The sequence below is a fragment of the Lutra lutra genome, chromosome 9, assembly GCF_902655055.1.
Source record: "Lutra lutra chromosome 9, mLutLut1.2, whole genome shotgun sequence".
NCBI classification, from domain to species: domain Eukaryota; kingdom Metazoa; phylum Chordata; class Mammalia; order Carnivora; family Mustelidae; genus Lutra; species Lutra lutra.
In genome coordinates this window covers 73,234,687-73,253,135 of record NC_062286.1, presented here as the reverse complement: position 1 = coordinate 73,253,135, position 18,449 = coordinate 73,234,687, and the positions used below count along the sequence as shown (strand labels likewise).

General features: G+C 40.4%; 2 protein-coding genes across 4 annotated transcripts in view; one reads left to right on the top strand and one right to left on the bottom strand.

The window, feature by feature from the left end:
• STON1 (stonin 1) overlaps positions 1–7,600 on the top strand; it is a 42,331-nt gene extending 34,731 nt beyond the window's left edge. For all 3 annotated transcript variants that reach the window (XM_047744474.1, XM_047744476.1, XM_047744475.1), the window contains 2 exons: positions 3,282–3,484; positions 5,880–7,600. In XM_047744474.1, coding sequence (XP_047600430.1) covers positions 3,282–3,484; positions 5,880–5,954 — 278 coding nt within the window. In that variant the 3' untranslated portion in view covers positions 5,955–7,600. The remainder of the gene's footprint in view (positions 1–3,281; positions 3,485–5,879) is intronic.
• Positions 7,601–10,873: 3,273 nt separating this feature from the next.
• LHCGR (luteinizing hormone/choriogonadotropin receptor) overlaps positions 10,874–18,449 on the bottom strand; it is a 137,426-nt gene continuing 129,850 nt past the window's right edge. The window contains exon 11 of the mRNA XM_047744480.1: positions 10,874–13,462. Coding sequence (XP_047600436.1) covers positions 13,375–13,462 — 88 coding nt within the window. The 3' untranslated portion in view covers positions 10,874–13,374. The remainder of the gene's footprint in view (positions 13,463–18,449) is intronic.

Sequence of the window (18,449 nt, the reverse complement as noted above, 5' to 3'; positions counted from 1 at the left end):
ATTTCTAGTAGAACACTGGGTTATGGGGGGCAGATTTGGGGATCTGAGTTGATGTAGTCACTCATTCAGTCAAACATTTATTGAGCATTTACTATAACCAAGTACACATCAGGTGCTGGGGCTAAAGATGAATAAGGTTCCATTCCTCCTAAATAGTTCACAGCTGGTCCACAAACAGCACTGAATTTCGTGTAGGTACAGGCTCTGGGCTTGGTGCATGGGAGACACAGATGCACACCTGCTCCCCGCCCTTCAGGAACCTAGCATCCCAGCAGGGGAGGCAGATCTGACAGCAGGCACGTGAATGTGCTGTGGTAGTGTGCTGTGTTATAGGCAGGAACAAACACACAGGGCGGGGATTCCAGAGAAAGGAGGGATAAACCGCGGGGGGCATTTGGAAGTCTTTGCAGAAGAGGGGATGGTTCAGCTTGGTGTGGAAGAATCGGTAGGATTCTACCGGGGGTAGAAACAGCAGAAATAGGCCTGTGGGTCGGGGGATCCTAGTTAAGTGTTGGGACTGAGGGAGTGGAAGGGAAATAAACCAGCTCATGAAGGACCATGTGAGCCATGCTTTGGGGTATGGAGTTCACCAGTCTTCTGGAGTGTTTTCAGGCACCACTGTGACAGAATTATCCCTTGTTTTCGGAAGTTAGTCATACATTGTGGAAAGATTCAGGAGTGCAGACATGGGGAAGCTTGACAGAGAAGCAAGACTAGTGGCAGTGGGAGCACTAAGAAGGGAGTGAAGGATGGTGAGGAAACTCAGAGGAGGTTCAAGAGGGACCAGATGTCAACTCCACCAAAGAATTTGTGACTTGCTTTCGCATTCCCAAGAAAGTTGTGAGAGTGGCAATTTCCAAAGTCCAAGAGTGCCCCCTGCTGGAAGGCACTGAGATTGAATAACGTGATTGACAAATATCCGTTGAGCCTTACACGTGCCAGGCATTGTGCTTGGGACAGACTCAAGACCTCTTTGCAAGGAAGTAAAAATCTAAAGGGGAGTATGTGTTTAGACATTGTAGAGTACTTCGAGTTTCTAAAAGCCAGGAAAAATAGACAAGAAACTTGAAGGTTTTTACCAATCTTTTAGAGAAGCAGATAGAAAAAGTTTTGTTTCTAACAATATTGTTTGTTTCTAACAACAATTTGTTTCTAACAATATTCTGGAATATTGCTACCTCTTTACTTTGAGTAAATTAGGTTGCAAAAGTTCCAAAAGAATTCTTTCCTTTACAATGGGAATATCAACTTAGAACGTCTCCGATACCATTTTCAGCTCTGAAAGTGTAGATTTCACAGTTCATCATCAAAATTGTAGTAATTAAATAATAATAGTGGATTTATAATCAAATAGCACTTTGCCCAGTTGTCCTATATAGTCTAGCATACCGCAGTCTAGTGCTCTCTGTGGGCCAGCTGGTTTGATCGGGCCTCACGACGATCCTGTAAGGTTCATGTTAGCATCACCAATATCATCACTCCCATTTTCAGGTGAGGAAACAGAGGCTCAGAGACATCAAGGAGCTTGCCTAGGATCACACAGCCATTACGGAGCAGAGTTGGGATTGGTCTCTGGGCCATGTGGGTCCTGTGTCTATGTTCTTAGCCACTGTGCCATAAAGGATGTAAGAGTGCCTGAGTTTAGTTTAAATAAATTTACTGCCTCCTTGCTGCAGACAGAAGACTAAGAAAGGGTAATAGATTTTGGAATCCGCACCCCCCCAGCCCGTGTGTGTGTGTGTGTGTGTGTGTGTGTGTGTGTGTGTGTGTGTGAATAAAGTTATCACTTGCCTGCAGTGATCTGGGTAGCTTAGAGCACCTCAGAGGCCATGGTCATCCTGTCCTCCCTGTAAGTGGTGAAGATGTCTAATGAGCATCTGTTGGTTAATTGATTGATGACTTCTCAAGGCTTTTTACAGCCTTAGAATTCTATTAGTCTCTCTACAAGGAACAGGTTGTAAGGAGTGAAAGGCAATTTATCTTTTAAGAATTAAGTGAAATCCTTTAAACTCTTGCTTTTTGTGCCTCAAGCTGTATTCTGATGGAAATATTCTTTCTCAAGGTGTGGCAGTGGTAAAGTAATTTAATCTGGCTTTTCAAATAGTTGTCATCTCATACATTTATTTAAATAAAGATAACTGCATTAGATATGTAGATGCTGTGGACAACACAAGAGAATCAGGGAACTTTGTAGACTTACAACAGTGATTGCGTTGGAAACATTTTTTTACTCCATTGTAACATAGGCACGTGTGCACACACAGGTTACAAGACCCTACTTAAAATCTTTGGGTATATCCAATATCCCTGGGTCTGGCACCAAGCCCAGCCTAGCATAGAGTAGATGCTCAAAGCCTGGCAAATTGAATTAAGTGGAAGCAAATATTAGATTAAAACACTGGAAGCAATACGCCCATCTCTCAGTGTGCATTTGTTCTAGGCAAAGCTTTTGAGGGGTGGTGAGCAAGAATTACAGCAGTAAAACATCATCTGTTCTACTGAAGAAAGAGTTCTTGGCCTACAGTAGTTTCTAAAATATAATAAAACTTGAATTAGTTTCACTTAAAAAAATTAGAATTTTTAATAATGTGACCCAGTTTGGGCTGAAGTTTACCTTTGCATTACCTCTTAAGAAACAGAGTAGTAAGGAAATTAATAAGGTAAGACTTATTGTAAGAGCTTTTTAATTTACTTAAGGGAAAAGGTTTTTTTTTTTTTTTTTGGCCAACATATCCTGTGTACATTATAGCCAATTAATGATGCTTAATACCAGTATTAGTCATTTAATTAAAGAAACTTAACATACTCTTAATTAAAAACACTTTAGGAGTTAATGTATATATAGTAATGAACTTGTACTTATTTTAAAGCTGGTACTTTAAAAATGCAGATAGAGGGACGCCTGGGTGGCTCAGTTGGTTAAGCGGCTGCCTTCGGCTCAGGTCATGATCCCAGCGTCCTGGGATCGAGTCCCGCATCGGGCTCCTTGCTCGTCAGGGAACCTGCTTCTCCCTCTGCCTCTGCCTGCCATTCTGTCTGCCTGTGCTTGCTCTTGCTCTCTGACAAATAAATTTAAAAAAAAAAATGCAGATAGATTTCCACTAGTTGGTGCAAAAACTCGCTAGTTGGTGAGTTTTGGTAGTATGTTATCTAAACAAAACTTACACTGCCGTAGTGCTAATGGAATTGTATATTAAAGAGAGGGACAAGTGCTTCTTATGTTTAAGAGAAATGTTCAATGGCCATTGACGTACTTTGACCATTTGATTTTTTTCTTCAAGGTCCTGATCATCCCCATTGCTTGTCATACAAACTAGAACTTGGATCAGACCAAGAAATTCCCTCTGATTGGTATCCATTTGCTACTGTTCAATTTGGAATTCTGGACACCTGTGCCTCGAGGACAGAGGTCAGGTCTCTGGGGGTGGAGAGTGATGTCCAGCCACAGAAGCATGTTCATCAGCGAGCTTGCTACAACATTCAGGTATATCCTCCTACTTTGGTTCAAATTGAGGCTTCTGGAGCTATGACCTGATTGGCTTGAGATGTCTGTTTTGCCCTTGTCAATGATTATGTATGTGTATATGTATGTGTGTTTATTTGACCTAGAAAAGAGCCCAGTCATGGAAACTTGTTGGTAACCAGTGAGCCAAATTTCTCTCAGTTCTAGAAATCAGGAGCCTCAGTACATAGTGCTACTTAATTCTGTTCTCAAAGAATAGGGCATTAAAAGCAAATTCACATTTCAAAAGCATCTATGTGATAGAATTATGTTAGAATAGCATTTCTCAAGGTGTGTTCTTTGGAGTACATATAATGATCCAAGAAAAAAATAAGTTGGGGATTGCCGTACATTAAGTTAATGCTAAATAAAGACTGAAAAGTTCTGCAATAAAGAAACTTGTTAGACTTAATTTCTCCCAACTCATTGATTATAGAATCTTGTCCTTATGGGCATGTATATGTAGAACACCCATCAGTGTCTTCCAGAATAGTCCTCTGTGGTGCACCTGTTGGGAAATGCTGAGTTACTCTATTACAACAGTTTTAAATGTTCACCATTGGCTCTTTTGCATTTTTATGCCAGATAAGTTAAAGAGTGACATACACTTGCACCTATTTCTAAACTTGCTTTTCCTTCTCATCTTTGAAGTTAGTAGATACAGAGATAACCTCTGCCACAGATTTCCCACAGTATCTTGAAGTGGTGTGATTATGTATAACATCATTAACACCAACTGGTGGTTTTATTTTTTTATTTTTTTATTTTTTAAAGATTTTATTTATTTATTTGACAGAGAGAAATCACAAGTAAGCAGAGAGGCAGGCAGAGAGAGAGGAGTAAGCAGGCTCTCTGCTGAGCAGAAAGCCCGATGTGGGGCTCGAACCCAGGACCTGGGATCATGACCTGAGCCGAAGGCAGCGGCTTAACCCACTGAGCCACCCAGGCGCCCCCAACTGGTGGTTTTATAATACAGTAATATAAGTCAGGGTTTTCTTTTTCTTTTTTTATTTTGGGCCATCTGTTTATATGCCTATGTGTTTGGGTCTGGTGATTTTTTTTTTTAAACTATTGATAAAATTATTGATGGGTGAGTGCCCTTGTATGGAGCCCCTTTGGGACCTAGGACTTAACTCTTCCAGCAGCTGGAAATTGCCCTGCTGAAGAAAACTGCCTTGCCTCAGGTCACACCCTCTTTCTGTGGATACAGGTGTATCAAGACCCTCTTGCCTCAGCTTGGGGTAATTCCACACCCCTCCTAGCTCCAGCTCACCCTGGGGGATTGGCTGAAGCCTTTATGGTGATTGCATTGCAGCCCAACTTCTGTCTGTTTCCTTCCATTCCCTTCCTTCCCCCACAGGTGCCAACCCTGACAGCACTCCCCAGTATGCTTTCTACACACCAGTCTCCATCTCAGAGTCTGCTTCTTGGAGACCCTGACTGGTCACACTAGATACATAAGTATTATGTGTGACTGAAATTTGGGTCAAGTACAATGGAGAATTCATTTATACCTCTTTTCCTATGCATGGGCTGTTCCAGTTTCCTATTGTTTTAGAGGACAGCCCAAAACTACAGAACAAAGTCTACTGCTTTAACAGCATTTACTAACGCTTGTCACTTGGTGACAGTTTCAAAATGTTACCTTCCATTTCATAAGGATTTATTGAGCAATTTCAAAGTGCCAGGTACCACTCTGGATGTTAGAGACACAAACGTGAGCAAGAGACAAGTCCCTGTCCTCGCAACACACATCTTCTAGCAGGGAAACAAACATTATTTGTAAACAGATAAAGATTTTTCCAAGAGGGACAGATTCTAAGAAGAGAATAAAATAGGGGACTGAGAGAGAGAATGATGGAGAGCGTCCTTATGTCATGTGGTCCAGGGGGGCCTCTGTGATGAGGTAACATTTGAGATGCGATGAAGAAGATGAGGGGCAGGTAGATGGTTCTGTCCAGCTGGTTTACTAGCTTGTAAAGTAGTTCATATTAATGAGAGGATTTGGGGTGGGTTATAAATCTCAAGTGGGCCAAAGGCTACAGATGTGATACTTAGGGGTATAATTGATTGCATGTCTGGCCAGGATTCTAAAGGTCTTATCAATATGTGTATTCTGTGTCTATTTTCTAAACCCTCTGTCTGACTTTGAAGGGGAGGAGAGTTTCAGTCCTCTTCCCTGGAGGGAAGGGTTTGGGGGGCTTTTTTGCCCAAGAAGAGAGAAGGCTGGCTCACTACGAGCTAGCATGAGACAGTGGGGGCATCGTCTGTGTCCAGAGGAGGCGGTGGCTTCAGTTCCCATGTCAGGCGCGAAGTAGAAGCCAGCAGGGTTAGTATTGTGTTGGTTACTGCCGCCATGTTTTGCTTTTGCATACAGGTTGAAATAGAAAAGAAGAGGATTAAAATCGATGGAGAAGACGCAGACAGAGCTGGTGACTGCGTAACTCAGTAGGAGTAGCAAGAGGAATGACGACCTACTTTTCAAATATGTCATTCACAGAAACCACACGCAGATCTGCTTCTGTGTACTGGGAGTGATTTCAGAATAGTGGGCCTGGGACAGGTCCAGTGGCCATGTTTCGAGAAGTGAAGACCTGAAACCGAACAATATTTTATGCTTTTGATAATGTTTGTGTTCTAGGGGTTTCATCTAAAATGTCTATCATTTGTATGATGTTTTTGCTTCCCATTAAAACTCTAAGTTTTAATGTGTTACCGGACAGCCAGCTTGGCGAGAGGGTTTTGGATTTTTAATTACTCAGTGGCTAAGTGTTTTGCACTCTGGGTCACCTGGGGGCCATATTTATCATCTTCTAGTCCCCATCTCTTCTTGCTCTGTTAGCTCCTCTACTGGAGGGTGAGGCCGTCAAAGGAGACGTAGTGGAAATACTCCATCTTTCCTCTTGCTTGTCTCTGGAATGTGGCTAGGTGTGGGGTGATGCCAAAACCACAGGTTAAAGTGGTGATGTGGAAGTACTGTGATTTTGAGTAATTTATCTTCCTGTGCCCATACTACATTGGTGAGTAATCATCGACTGTATTTGGTACCTGTCTTTCCCCCATGGTGTTAGCATTTTCAAAATATATTTGTATTCTGGTGTGTTGTTGCAAAGAAGTTATTTCTGGGGATATACATATTTTAGTACAAGTCAGTAAGACATATTGCCTTTTGCTTGGAGAGATTCCTTTCAGAATGGAATGGTATTGGACACTAGTTAAAATATTTATGTATATTAGAGATGAATTTTTAAAGTTCATGAATATTGTCTCCCAAAAGTACAGACTCTAAGAATGTATTTTTGATAAAAGTATTATTTGTAATTAACACAAAGCCTCTCTTGAGTAGAATTCTAAATCACATTATGATTATTTTATGCTGGTTCTGCTATTCTGCTATGTATGCTAATTCTGCTTACTTTAGAGTATTTCTCTTTAAAAGGTAAAGAAAATGAGACACTAGTTATTTTACCTGGATTTTTAAGTGGTGATGTTTCTATTCTTCAAAGTCAGGTAAATGCTTGGGGTTTCTTTGTCTTTTTTTTGCTTCGGGTTTCTAATAAAAAGCCAATGGCATTAGCAGTTATAATTCTGTTTATAATTTTCTTACAGTATTTACAGTGAAAAGTAAGGCTTAGATTTATGAATTTTATAGTCTACATATTTTTTAGTCTGGAAAAACAAAGTAATCCTTGGGGTATTACTACACCTTCAATTTGTATTAAATCTTAAATATGATTAGGAGGCATGTTTCTCTATTTACCAGATTTGTTTTGAGTCAAAGCTGATGATACAATAATGTTCTTCCAAACAGCATTTATTTGTTGGTGCACAGACTCGATGTCACATGTTTTATTTAATGTTGTATTTACATTCATTTTAATCTGTTCAGGAACAGATTAAAACAAACACTTACGATGGTCTGTATCAATCAGTGGATTTTATTGCTCTTCATTATTATACCTTAAAGTCAAAAGATGCAAAGGTTGGCTGTTAAAATTTTCTTGTTCTTCTTAACTTCACTTGATGCATTGGTCGTAATGTCACATGTTTCAGACTCACTGTGGATGCGTAGGATCCTGAATCTGTGTGTGTGTCATTTAAAAAAAAAAAAAAATCCACTGTCTTTCCCCATCAGCTGGTGTGGCACATTCTGGAGTGACTTCAGTCAGCTCAGAACAAATATGGAGGCAGGCTAGACCGGATGCTGCTCCATGATCCTAAGGAAGTCAGCTGGGTTAACTACTGCCTTTCCTTTTAAATCTGTTCTATGGCATCCTGCCCATAAAGAACTCAGGGTCTGATTCAGATGAACTTAATGAATATTTACACCTCCAAATAATTTCAGCAAAGGGTTCAGTGAATCACCCCTCATGTTCCACAGGTTGCCCAGAATTGATGGGTACCCCACTGCTGGGGTCATTTACCCAGCAGCCATCCAGCCTTCAGGAGCATCTCAAGATTCCGTGTTGAAAATATTAGTAACAAAAGGCTGACTGAAGACCAAATTGAGTTTCTGCAGCAATGCAAAGGTTGATAGCATGAACAGCAGGGTGCTACAGCATAATTGTTAATTTGCACATCTATTAGGATCCTTAAATATTCATTACTTAGCATTAAATTAACATTCTATGAAGGAAGGAGAGGCTTTTTAATACAATTCTTCTGACCTCAGAAATGGCAGAAGGTCAAATGTGACCATGGTGCTCTAAGTGAAAAATCTGGTAAAATTCATTTAGACTTACAAATTAAGAAGTGAAATTGCCTTCGTCAGAAAGTAAATGTTAATCTTCAAAACAATCACAAAACCCCTGCTTTTAAGATTGGGAAGGGAGGAAGGATGTGAGTGAAGGAGGAGCTACTCCTTTTTAACATTTTAATTTAAGTACTTTAGATCCACTCTTTATGAGTTGGACTGTTTGGGGATCAGTTGTTTGATGGACACACTGGTGGAGTTCCAAGGAGTTGACCAGTCTGAGACGAGTTGCTCTGCCCTCATTTTTCTGATCTGGTTGCCTTACTAGTCAAAGGATCAGATTAACCACGTAAATGAATTCATGGCTTGATGGTTACCCGATCAATTGTATAGGTCTGAATTTAAGTACATTTCCTTTTTCTATGGGAAGAAAAATAGTTGATCCATTAAAAATGTATAAAAATAATTACTTCCCAACACAAAAATAAAGGTTGGAATTTTTGACCTGATTTATACATTAGACAGTTTTAGGGTTTTAGTTTCCTTCATTCTGGAGCTGTACTTATGATACAGCCCTTTTTTCTTACAAATTCAGTTAGAAGGCCTTCCTTAATAATAACTCAGCATTATTATGTCTTACTCAAAATATGATTTTTATGTCATAACAATACAAATAGAGAACAGATAGAGCCTTAATAATCATGTAACAAAGTATTTTGTAGATTGCATATTGATTTTTAAAAATTAAAGATGTATTTCAAATGCTTCTTGCTGTGCGGTGGACTTATATCTTTTTAGCAAGGTCTGGGGCTATTTTTTTTTTTTTAATTTTTCTTTTTAAGGCATGAATTCCATTTCAAGGATCTTAAATAATTGAGTCTCTGTCAGGCAAATGTATACTGCTTCATTATGAAGGAGTTCAGTGAACGTGACATCTTGGCACATCCTGGAAAAACAGCACCATCAACTACAATCTGTGATGTTAAAGGATGATTTTTAAAAGAGGGTCTAGTTGTTACCTTGTAAAGAAATAATATGAGTATGTGTTCAAGGTTTTAGTTAACTCATTAGCTAATGAGGGAACTGGTAAGATGTTATAGCTGGTTTCGAGGACGATTCAAAGAGCAGAGATGCTTAGAAGCAGTAAGCATTCTGAAATCAATTTACAAATAGATGCAGAATGGATCTATCCATAAGGCAATAATCAATAATCAATTTTCCCTACCCCCACACAATTTATTTGCATTTGTATGGACAAAGATCATGTGCATTAATATCCATTCTCTAAAATTTACAGAGTTGGAAAATAACTCAAAGAAAACAAAAGGTGTTGATAACCTGAATAAATGAGCTAATAGGGTACCTGCTGTCAAAAGTCTTTGCCAGTTTTTCCTGACAACTTATGCACTTTGTCCGCAGGAGAATCCTAAGGAATTTTCAAACGTTGGCAACTAGTATTATAGAAATCATGTTTATTTAATGCAATTTTTTTCAGTTTAGAAAGTGATTTTTATGCGATTGTACAGAATATGTTTCAGATAAGTTATGTGTTGGGGCGGGTGACGGGGGTAGGCCATAGAAGTTGGGAAGATGTATCAGCTAAAACCAACTTAACAATTTCTCTACCTGCCCTTTTTGTAAGAAAGCTGCCTTGTGTTGAAATTCAATTTTTATCTAGCTAGAGAAGTTAAATCTCCAAACTGCATCAGGAAATAAACTTTATGGTGGCCAGATCATTGAGCGCTGTGTTAGCCACTACTGGAATGAACAGGGTTTGGCTCTAGTTCTGCAGGAACAACTAAAGAATCAAATGGCGTAAACTGATTATATTTGTAACCAAATTCCTCAAATTCCCATCAATCAATTCTCCATCCCTTTGTCTCAACTCCACCTAGACTACCTTGCCTGTTGTGTGTGTAGACACACCCTGAGTCTACTAGGTCGTGCTGTGTCTCTCTCAGACCCTCTTAGTACTCTTTCTTACCCAGGCTTCCAAAGCACAGGGGCTGGGTATATTTGATGAAACCATTAGAAGTGGCCAATATTTAACCATTCTTGATGGCAATTTCATGGGGCTCAACCTCATTCCTTGCGTATTTTCCCAGTTTACAAGAAACAAAAGATTTTTCTGGTTATAATTGTATTAACACCTTCCTGCTTAGAACTGGCATCTAAATATGAATTTGGCTGTATATTATTAATTTTTAAAGCAAGACAGGATTGCTAATCAGAAAGCAAATAGCTGAGTTAAAAAGAGTACCTTACATAAAAGCCACAGGTTGTATTCTGCCTTTAAGATCATGTCTGTAAGGAAAAGGAAAACAGATTAGACTAGTTAGTTGCTCCATCTTTTGAAAGATTAAAGTTCATTTCTCAGAGACTTTCCTGGGGATGAAAAGCAAATCACCATTAACATCTGGGGTTGCAACTTTCCCCTCGTCTTTCCCTCCTACCTGCTCCAGAACAGCCTGACAAACCTCAGCGAGGAGGACAGCATATTTAAATAATACGGTTGTGTGTGTTGACATTTTCCTGAAAAGCCCATGTTACACTACCCAGAATTGCTGTGGATTCCGAGATGAAACTTGCGGTGTACTTTTGAGACAGAAGAGGGCACTTGCAGGCAAGCTGCTGCTACCCAGAGTTAGGAAAAAAACAGCATTTGAGTTTGATGGTGCTTGTATTATGATTAATAAAAGATCTTGGGGGCATTTCGTAAAGCATTTCAAAGCATTGTGAGTCCAGTGGAGTATAATTAAAATTAATGCAGTAGACAAACACTTTAAGTATTCTTCTTAATGCCCTGTCTAAAAGTGCTGTTGAATACAATTTTACACATCCCAGAGATTTAAATATCATGCTTCTCTCTAAACATTTCTAAGTACTAAAAAGACAGGAAAATGGTGACTTCCTTCTCAACAGATTTCAAACAACTTTTGTTTAATGAGAGTTAATAAACTCTAAATCTGCTTACTTTAAAATATTTATAAAATATTACAACTAATATATCCTGTGTGACTTCTGAGTTTTTAGTTGCTGTGTATCAACTGGCACGTGGTCTGTAAAAAGCTCTAGCCCAGGATTGTACTTTTAGCCTGAGGTAAGCAAATACGTGCTTTCGGGAGAATATTCCATACTGCCTTGCCTCAGGGGCAAGCCTTCGCCCTGTGTAGTCCTCAGAAACCAGTAATGAGCGTTGTCCTTTCAAGATGGGCTCTTTCATAATAATCTTTCTGGATGGATGTTGTCAGTGTCTTATAAAGCCTGTTAGAACAATATATTTCCAAAAATCCTACAGGATGAGTAGGTGTATGAATATAGCTAAACACTTCACGCTTCCCCAAAGGTATCTTCCACACTCTGAGGTACAGAAGGCTTGTTTGGCATTGGCTGCCTTAAGTGGTCACATTGAATCACCTCAAAATGCTGTGTGACCATTGTTCCAACTCACTGTCTTGTTGACTTTAATGTTTATTGTGTGCCTATTATGTGCTTGCCTTTTTCTAGATACTGGGGTTAAGCAATCGCAAAATAGTGAATTCCTGTTCCTGTAGAGGATATTTAATAGTAGGGGAATTTGGACAATAAACAGATATTGTGTTGTGATCATTGCTGTGCAGGGAGGGGGGTGGAGGGAGCAACAGAGTGGTGAAAAATTGAAACCCATTTTGGTTTTCAGAAGTCCTCTGAGGAGATGACATTCTAGCAGAGACCTGAAAGAAGTGAGGAAGCTAGTCACCAAGATCTCCCAGAGGAGGGTGTGTCCAGCAGAGGGAAATGCTAGGGTAGAGGCACTGAAATCTGAGGAGGGCAGACGGCTTCTGGGTGGCAGTAGCAGATGAACAGAGGGCTGGTTGGGGGAGAGATCAGAGAGGCTGTGGGTGGGTGAGGGAAGCAGATCACACAGGGTTCTGTGGTCTTGGGGAAGGATCTGGATTTTGTTCTGAGGGAGACAGGAGCCACTAGAAGGTTTGTGCCGGTGAGTGACAGGAACTGAATTACACATTAAAGATGATTGCATGGACGTAGAAGGGGGGTAGCGACAGAAGCCGCGTGTGGTTGGAAGGCTGTTGAAGTAACTCCGGTGAGAGGTGATGGCGGCTAGGAGTGGTGAGGGGGGATAACATGACTGGACATGTCTGAAATTAGAGCCAGGAGTGTGTGCTGACTGATTGGATTGGGCTCTCAGTGCGGAGGGGAAAGGGAACCAAAATGGACTCCCAGACTTTGGGCCTGAGCAGCTTAAAAAAGGGAGCTGTCTTTTATGGAGAAGGGGAAGAATGTTAAGGGAGAAAGTTTGGGGAGAAAGATTAGAAATAAATGCCGGTTTGGTTGTGTTGACTTTGAGATGACTATCAGACAGACAGCCAAATATACACCAGGCAGGAAAGAGGGTCAGGCCAGAGATGGGACGTTTAGAGACACTAGTATTTAAAACTGCGAGACTGGGTGAGACCAGTTAGGAGTGAGCCATGGAGAGCAGCAGCGGTCTGAGCAGTGGGCTTTCAGACTCCAACATTTAGAGGTCAGGAAAGCAAGGATGATCCAGGAAAGGAGATGGAGAAAGAGGAGCTAGCTAGACTACGTGTAATCAGCTGCCTCGGATGCTACTGATCTTATAAGCTGAGGAGTAAGAATGGGCCATTGAATTTAGTAACGTGGAAATCATCGGTGACGTTGACAGACAACTCAAGTGGGAGTGGAGACGGTGAGTAGATGACTTTTTTGAGGAGATTTGCTGTAAATAGGAACAACGGGACAGTAGCTGGTGAGGATGAGATCTTTTCAACACCCCTCCCCCATAAAGACCAAAGTCTTGGTCTTGTTCTTAGTAGGGTCTATAGTTTCCATCTTTTTCATCATTGTTTTCTTAAATCTGATTGATGTTGACTTTTGCTAAAATTTCCCTTCTCTTCCTCATTGCCAGTACTTCTCGAGAATAATTCCTTGTCCGCTCTCAGTCCCGTGTCATCTGAATCAGGCTGTTGTTTCAACCAGGCGTTCTGGATGCACTTGCATTCTTCAGAGTTTCCATTAGCTGTGCATGTGGTGTTGAAGGCATTACAGATTTAAAAATAAATTCAGCCATTGCTTTAACCATCTCTTGTTTTGCCTTAGGACTTTTCTTGGTTAGTTTCCACCAGCCAATGTTATTTCACGTTGGTATGGAGATCTCAACTTAAGATTTTTTAATGGAATTTAGAACAATTATGAACGAGTTGCTGGTTTCACAATCTTGTGAACACCCACCAAATTCCTCCAAGTCCCTGCAGGATGAAAACAACACAACTATTTATTCAGTAGTTTTTATATTTACCCAACAGTTCGTACTTGGGCTCTGTGTTATAGTCTGTTGTAATAAAATTATATGTAAATTGTTGTCCAGTAACTAATACATGAATTTTAATAATACAGAAATATCTGCAGTAGGTACAATCTAGGCAACTGCTAATTTAATGTTTTATTTGCTTAATTCCTTCTTCAATTTTAAAATAATTAATGATTAAGATAGAAGAATAAACTTCAATTTTAAAGGTCCTATTACTCAAATACAATAAATATTTCATGTGTGAAGTAACCAAACAAAAATTTCCTCAGCAAAAATATGACATCTTGCCATACTCACTCTGTTTCACTCCTGTATTTTTACTTATTCATTTTGTAAATTTATTTCTTTATTTTTAAGTAATCTCCACACCCCACGTGGGGATCAAACTGACAACCCTGAGATCAAGAGTCACATTCTCTTCTGATGGTGGGCTGGGGGGGGTGTGGCGTCTCAGTGTTTTACTCTTTTAAATTTAAAGACACAAATAGCAATTCCGAATGGTCACACAGGATGACAAAAAATGAAGTCACTCAAGTTTTATTTCTTCTTCTTTATGATCATTTTGACTGTGAATTGATGGTGTACACCCAGGAATCTGTAATACCATAGGGAATGAAGACAGGAACTGCACACGAAGCAAGTTTGAATGACTCTGCACTGTTATGAATTCACAAAATGAACACGGGCATCTGAGTTCGTGAGTGTCTTGGGTCCAACTGTGTAACTGGAGGGTTTTCAAATTAACTTCTATGTAGACTACAATGTTACGTTAAATGCTAAAAAGCTAATATGAGCTGATTTGAAGTTTACATATATATTATTAAAACAACAGTAATTGCAGGAATTGTTTAGAACACTATACCAATACGGGGCTGGGGAGTGGGGATGAGTTGTGGGAGTTGTCTTATTTTAGACATGGCTTAGGATTGCCAGCGTGTGGTGATAAGAGCAAGCCGACTGCCTTTTAGTCGTTTTCATTCTTGTTTGTAAATTTTCTACGGACAATGCACATGCCATTACCCACATCCAGGACTGACTGCCCCCTCTCCCACCTTTGGTCTGCTCCTGGGTGGTGGATGTCTGCATGTTGGCAGTGATCCAGAAGCAAAAGGAAAATGGATGATGCCGAAGACAGAGAGAGAGAGAAAAATTGCTAAGATCATATCCCTGAGTAGACAGTAGGGATGAGCTCTTAGGTGCTAATGAGGGAGGGGCTGGTTTGGATAAGGGCAGGCGCAGTTCACCCATTGCAACAGGAGGGAAGGCAGAGTTTATGGGTGCAGAGATGCAAGCAGGCCACTTATTTTTTAGTTTCTTTTCCAGAAATGGAATTGCATTCAGAAGCTTTTCACCCTTCCATGGAGGGTGGGTGTCTGTGACTCCCTTTAAGGGCCCTTTAGGAATGACTTTAATCTCATTTTCTTGAAGAACTGGGTTGGATATTTTAATTTATGTGTTCTTTACTGGTAATAATGTTTGGATAGCAACTATACTGTCCCAGATGGGAAAATTCATGTGATTTGGGATTCCTAAAGGAACAGATGTTCTGACTGGGGAAACCCAGTTGTGAATACTGTAGAATGTATTCTTTTTCTGCTCCCTGTCTCTGAGAAAGATGTGGGAGGTCTGTGAGTGGCTGCCTGGGGGGGTGGGAGCAGCCATGCTTGGCCTTTTGTGGGGCTTTATTTTGATATTTTCACACTGTTCAGAGAGAATTCCACCCGAAGGTCCTCAAGTGCCATGAAAAGGACAAGGAAAGAGCATCTTTGAACAGTGGCATTGTTAAATGCCAAGAGCCTGCCTCTCCAGTGGATAATTTTGAGACCTTCTGAAACACTTTTCAAAGGCTTTGCTAAGTACTCATTGTGGAAAAGGACAAATTCTATATTAAACTCACACTGGGACCAGAAGTAGCCTTGGATAAAATTGTAAACGAGATGATGTTTTTCGCCCTCTTTTTACTGCCCTTTTCCTGCCAGTGGATCTCCACCCCCTTCTGGTAAAGTTGCTCAAGTCACTTGGGGTCTTCCTCCTCTCTTCCTCTTTGCCTTCTGTGATTGAGCACCAGGAAAGGATACACATCAATAACTTCGATCTCCTTCTTCCCGTGGACATGGCCTCTGCTGCAGGCTTGCCTGCCTTCTTTCCTTCCTTCCTTCCTTCCTTCCTTTCTTTCCTTTTTTGTTTTTTAAAGACTTTATTTATTTATTTGACAGAGAGTGTGGGAGAGAGAGAGTGAGCACAAGCAGGGGGAGCTACAGAGGGAAAGGAAGAAGCAGGTCCCCACTGAGCAGGGAGTCTGAAGCAGGGCTCAATCCCAGGACTCCAGGATCATGTCCTGAGCCAAACGCAGATGCTTAACTGACTGAGCCACACAGGCGCCCCAATTCTTCCTTCCTCCAGATTTGTAACTGGTCCTCCGATTTTTGTGTCTGTCCTCCAGTCCAGGCTCCACGCTGCAGTCAGTGGGAAGCACCTGACCTGACAACGACCAGCCAGCCTTAGCCTTGCCTAAACTTGTCTTGTTCTCTGTCGTCTGACCAAATCAATCTGCTCTCATTTCCTCAAACCTAACCTCCCTTGCGGCCCAAGCTTTGGCTTGTACGGCACCCTCTCCCTGGGACACACTTCCTTTATCCCTTCCTTTATCCCTGACTCATTCCACAGTCTAAGTTGAGGGGTCCTACTCCAGGAAGTCTTCTTGATTCTCCCTGTTGAAATTAGGTGCTCCTCATATGTAATTTTAAGTACTAATCTCATTACATTGTAATTGCTTGCATATTTTTCTTTCCTCTCTCCCCATTTGTGATTTTCATTGGGTTGACTCTGCCTACAGTAATTTCCCATTCTCTGGGAAGAAGCCTCAGGAATGGTGGGTAGGTTATTTCTTGTATCAATGTCAATGCTATGGTGTTGATCCCTTAGCCAGTTTATCACCTACATGTCGAATAAAAAATATTGAATGAATGAATGGAGATATCATTACTTCTCCTATGGATAGTTTCATTTTTGGTCCCTGTTCTCCCCCACCCCCTCAGTAGGATAGAAATTCTGTTTTATAGCAGTTTAATGATAATATCAAATCAATAACATTTAATGAATGCTTTCTGCAGAGGAGGTATTATGCTAGGAGCTCAGGGGGGCATATAAGGATAATAACATGCAGCCTCAGTCCTCAAGAAATTTAAAATCTATCACACTTAGAAATATATTTTTTCATAATAAACACACATATATCTTCAAGGGATTGAAAAAAGTAAAGTGTTTGTTTTAAAATTTGATTTAATCTTATTTTTGAAAGCTGCTGGAAATGAAGAGGAAGCACCTTTAGGCTTTTAGCACCTCTTCTGTGCCAGGGGTCATGTTTTCTCATTTAGTACCCAACATCCAATAAAGTGGTATTTTGGGTTGTGAAATGAGTGTATCTGTCTTTTGTTAAACATATTTTGGAACCATTTGGTAGCTTCAGAAGGTTTTTGTCTTGCATTTGAAATAACACCAGGCACTTAATTTCCTAGGCCTGCCCCATAAGGATAAAATGCAATTCTAAGTTAAAATGAAGAGTTAACTGTTTAGTGGGTACAGAGTTTCAGTTTTGCAGGATGAAAAGACTTACAGACATGGATGGTGGTGATAGTTGCACAACAGTGGGGAGGGGCTTAATGCTACTGAGCTGTGTACTTAAGAATGGTTGGGGGTGGGGGTTGTGCCTGGTTGGCCCAGTGTCCCACTCTTGGTTTCAACTGAGGTCATGATTTCAGGGTTGTGTGATAGAGCCCCACGCCTGGGCTCTGTGCTCAGTGGGGAGTCTGCTGCTTGAGATTATCTCCTTCTGCACTACCCCAACTCATTCACCCACACTCTCTCCTCTAAAGTAAATAAAATCTTTGAAAAAATGGTTAAGATGGAACATTTTATGGTGTGTTTTACCGTAATTAAAAAATAAATTAGGTCCACCCTAGAGAAGAGAGCCTCCCTGATTCCTTGATCCTTTTTAACAGCTTTTTTGATGACTGGGTCTCACAATATTCACCTGTTTTAACTGTACAATTCAAAGATTTTTAGTGCATTCACAGCATTGTGTAACTATTACCCACAATCAATTTTACAACACTTCTAAATTCCCCCAAACTTCCTTGAGTCCATTTTCAGTCACTTCTTTTTATTCTTTTAAAAATATTTTATTTATTTATTTGAAAGAGAAAGAGAGAGAGAGAGAGTGCACGAGTGCACAAGTGGGGGGTGCAGTGAGAGGCAGAAGCAGACTCCCAGCTGAGCTCAGAGCCCAACTCTGGGCGCCATCCCAGGACCACGAGATCATGACCTGAACTGAAGGCAGACCTTTAACCAACTGAGCCACATAAGTGTCCCTTCAGACACTTCCTATTTTCATCCCAGTCCCAGGCAACCATTAGTCTAATTTCTGTCTCTATATATTTGCCTTTTCTGAACCTTTCACATAAATAAATAGTATAAGTTTTTTGTCTCTGGCTTTTTAAACTTAGTATCGCATTTCAGAGGCTCATCAATATTGTGTATCTGTGTTCATCTAGATTCATGTACATATCAGTGCTTCATTCCTTTTTATTGTCAAATAGTATTTCATTGTATGGCTATACTACATTTTATTTACTCATTTCTCATTTGATGGTCATTTGGGTTTTCCCCAGTTTTTTTTGCTATTATCAACAGTGCGGCAATGAACATTCATGTATCAGTGTTTGTGTGGACATGTTTTCATTTCTCTCGGGTATGAGTGGGATGGCTGGGTCATATGGTAAATTTATTTTTTCCCCCAGAAACTGCTGAACTATTTTCCAAAGTAGCTGCACCATTTACCTGTGTAGTTCTTGCCAATGCTGGTCTGTGCCTTTCTTTTTCTGTTTCTTCCCTCTGTTCTTTATTTCTCTTTTATTTTCTGTTAG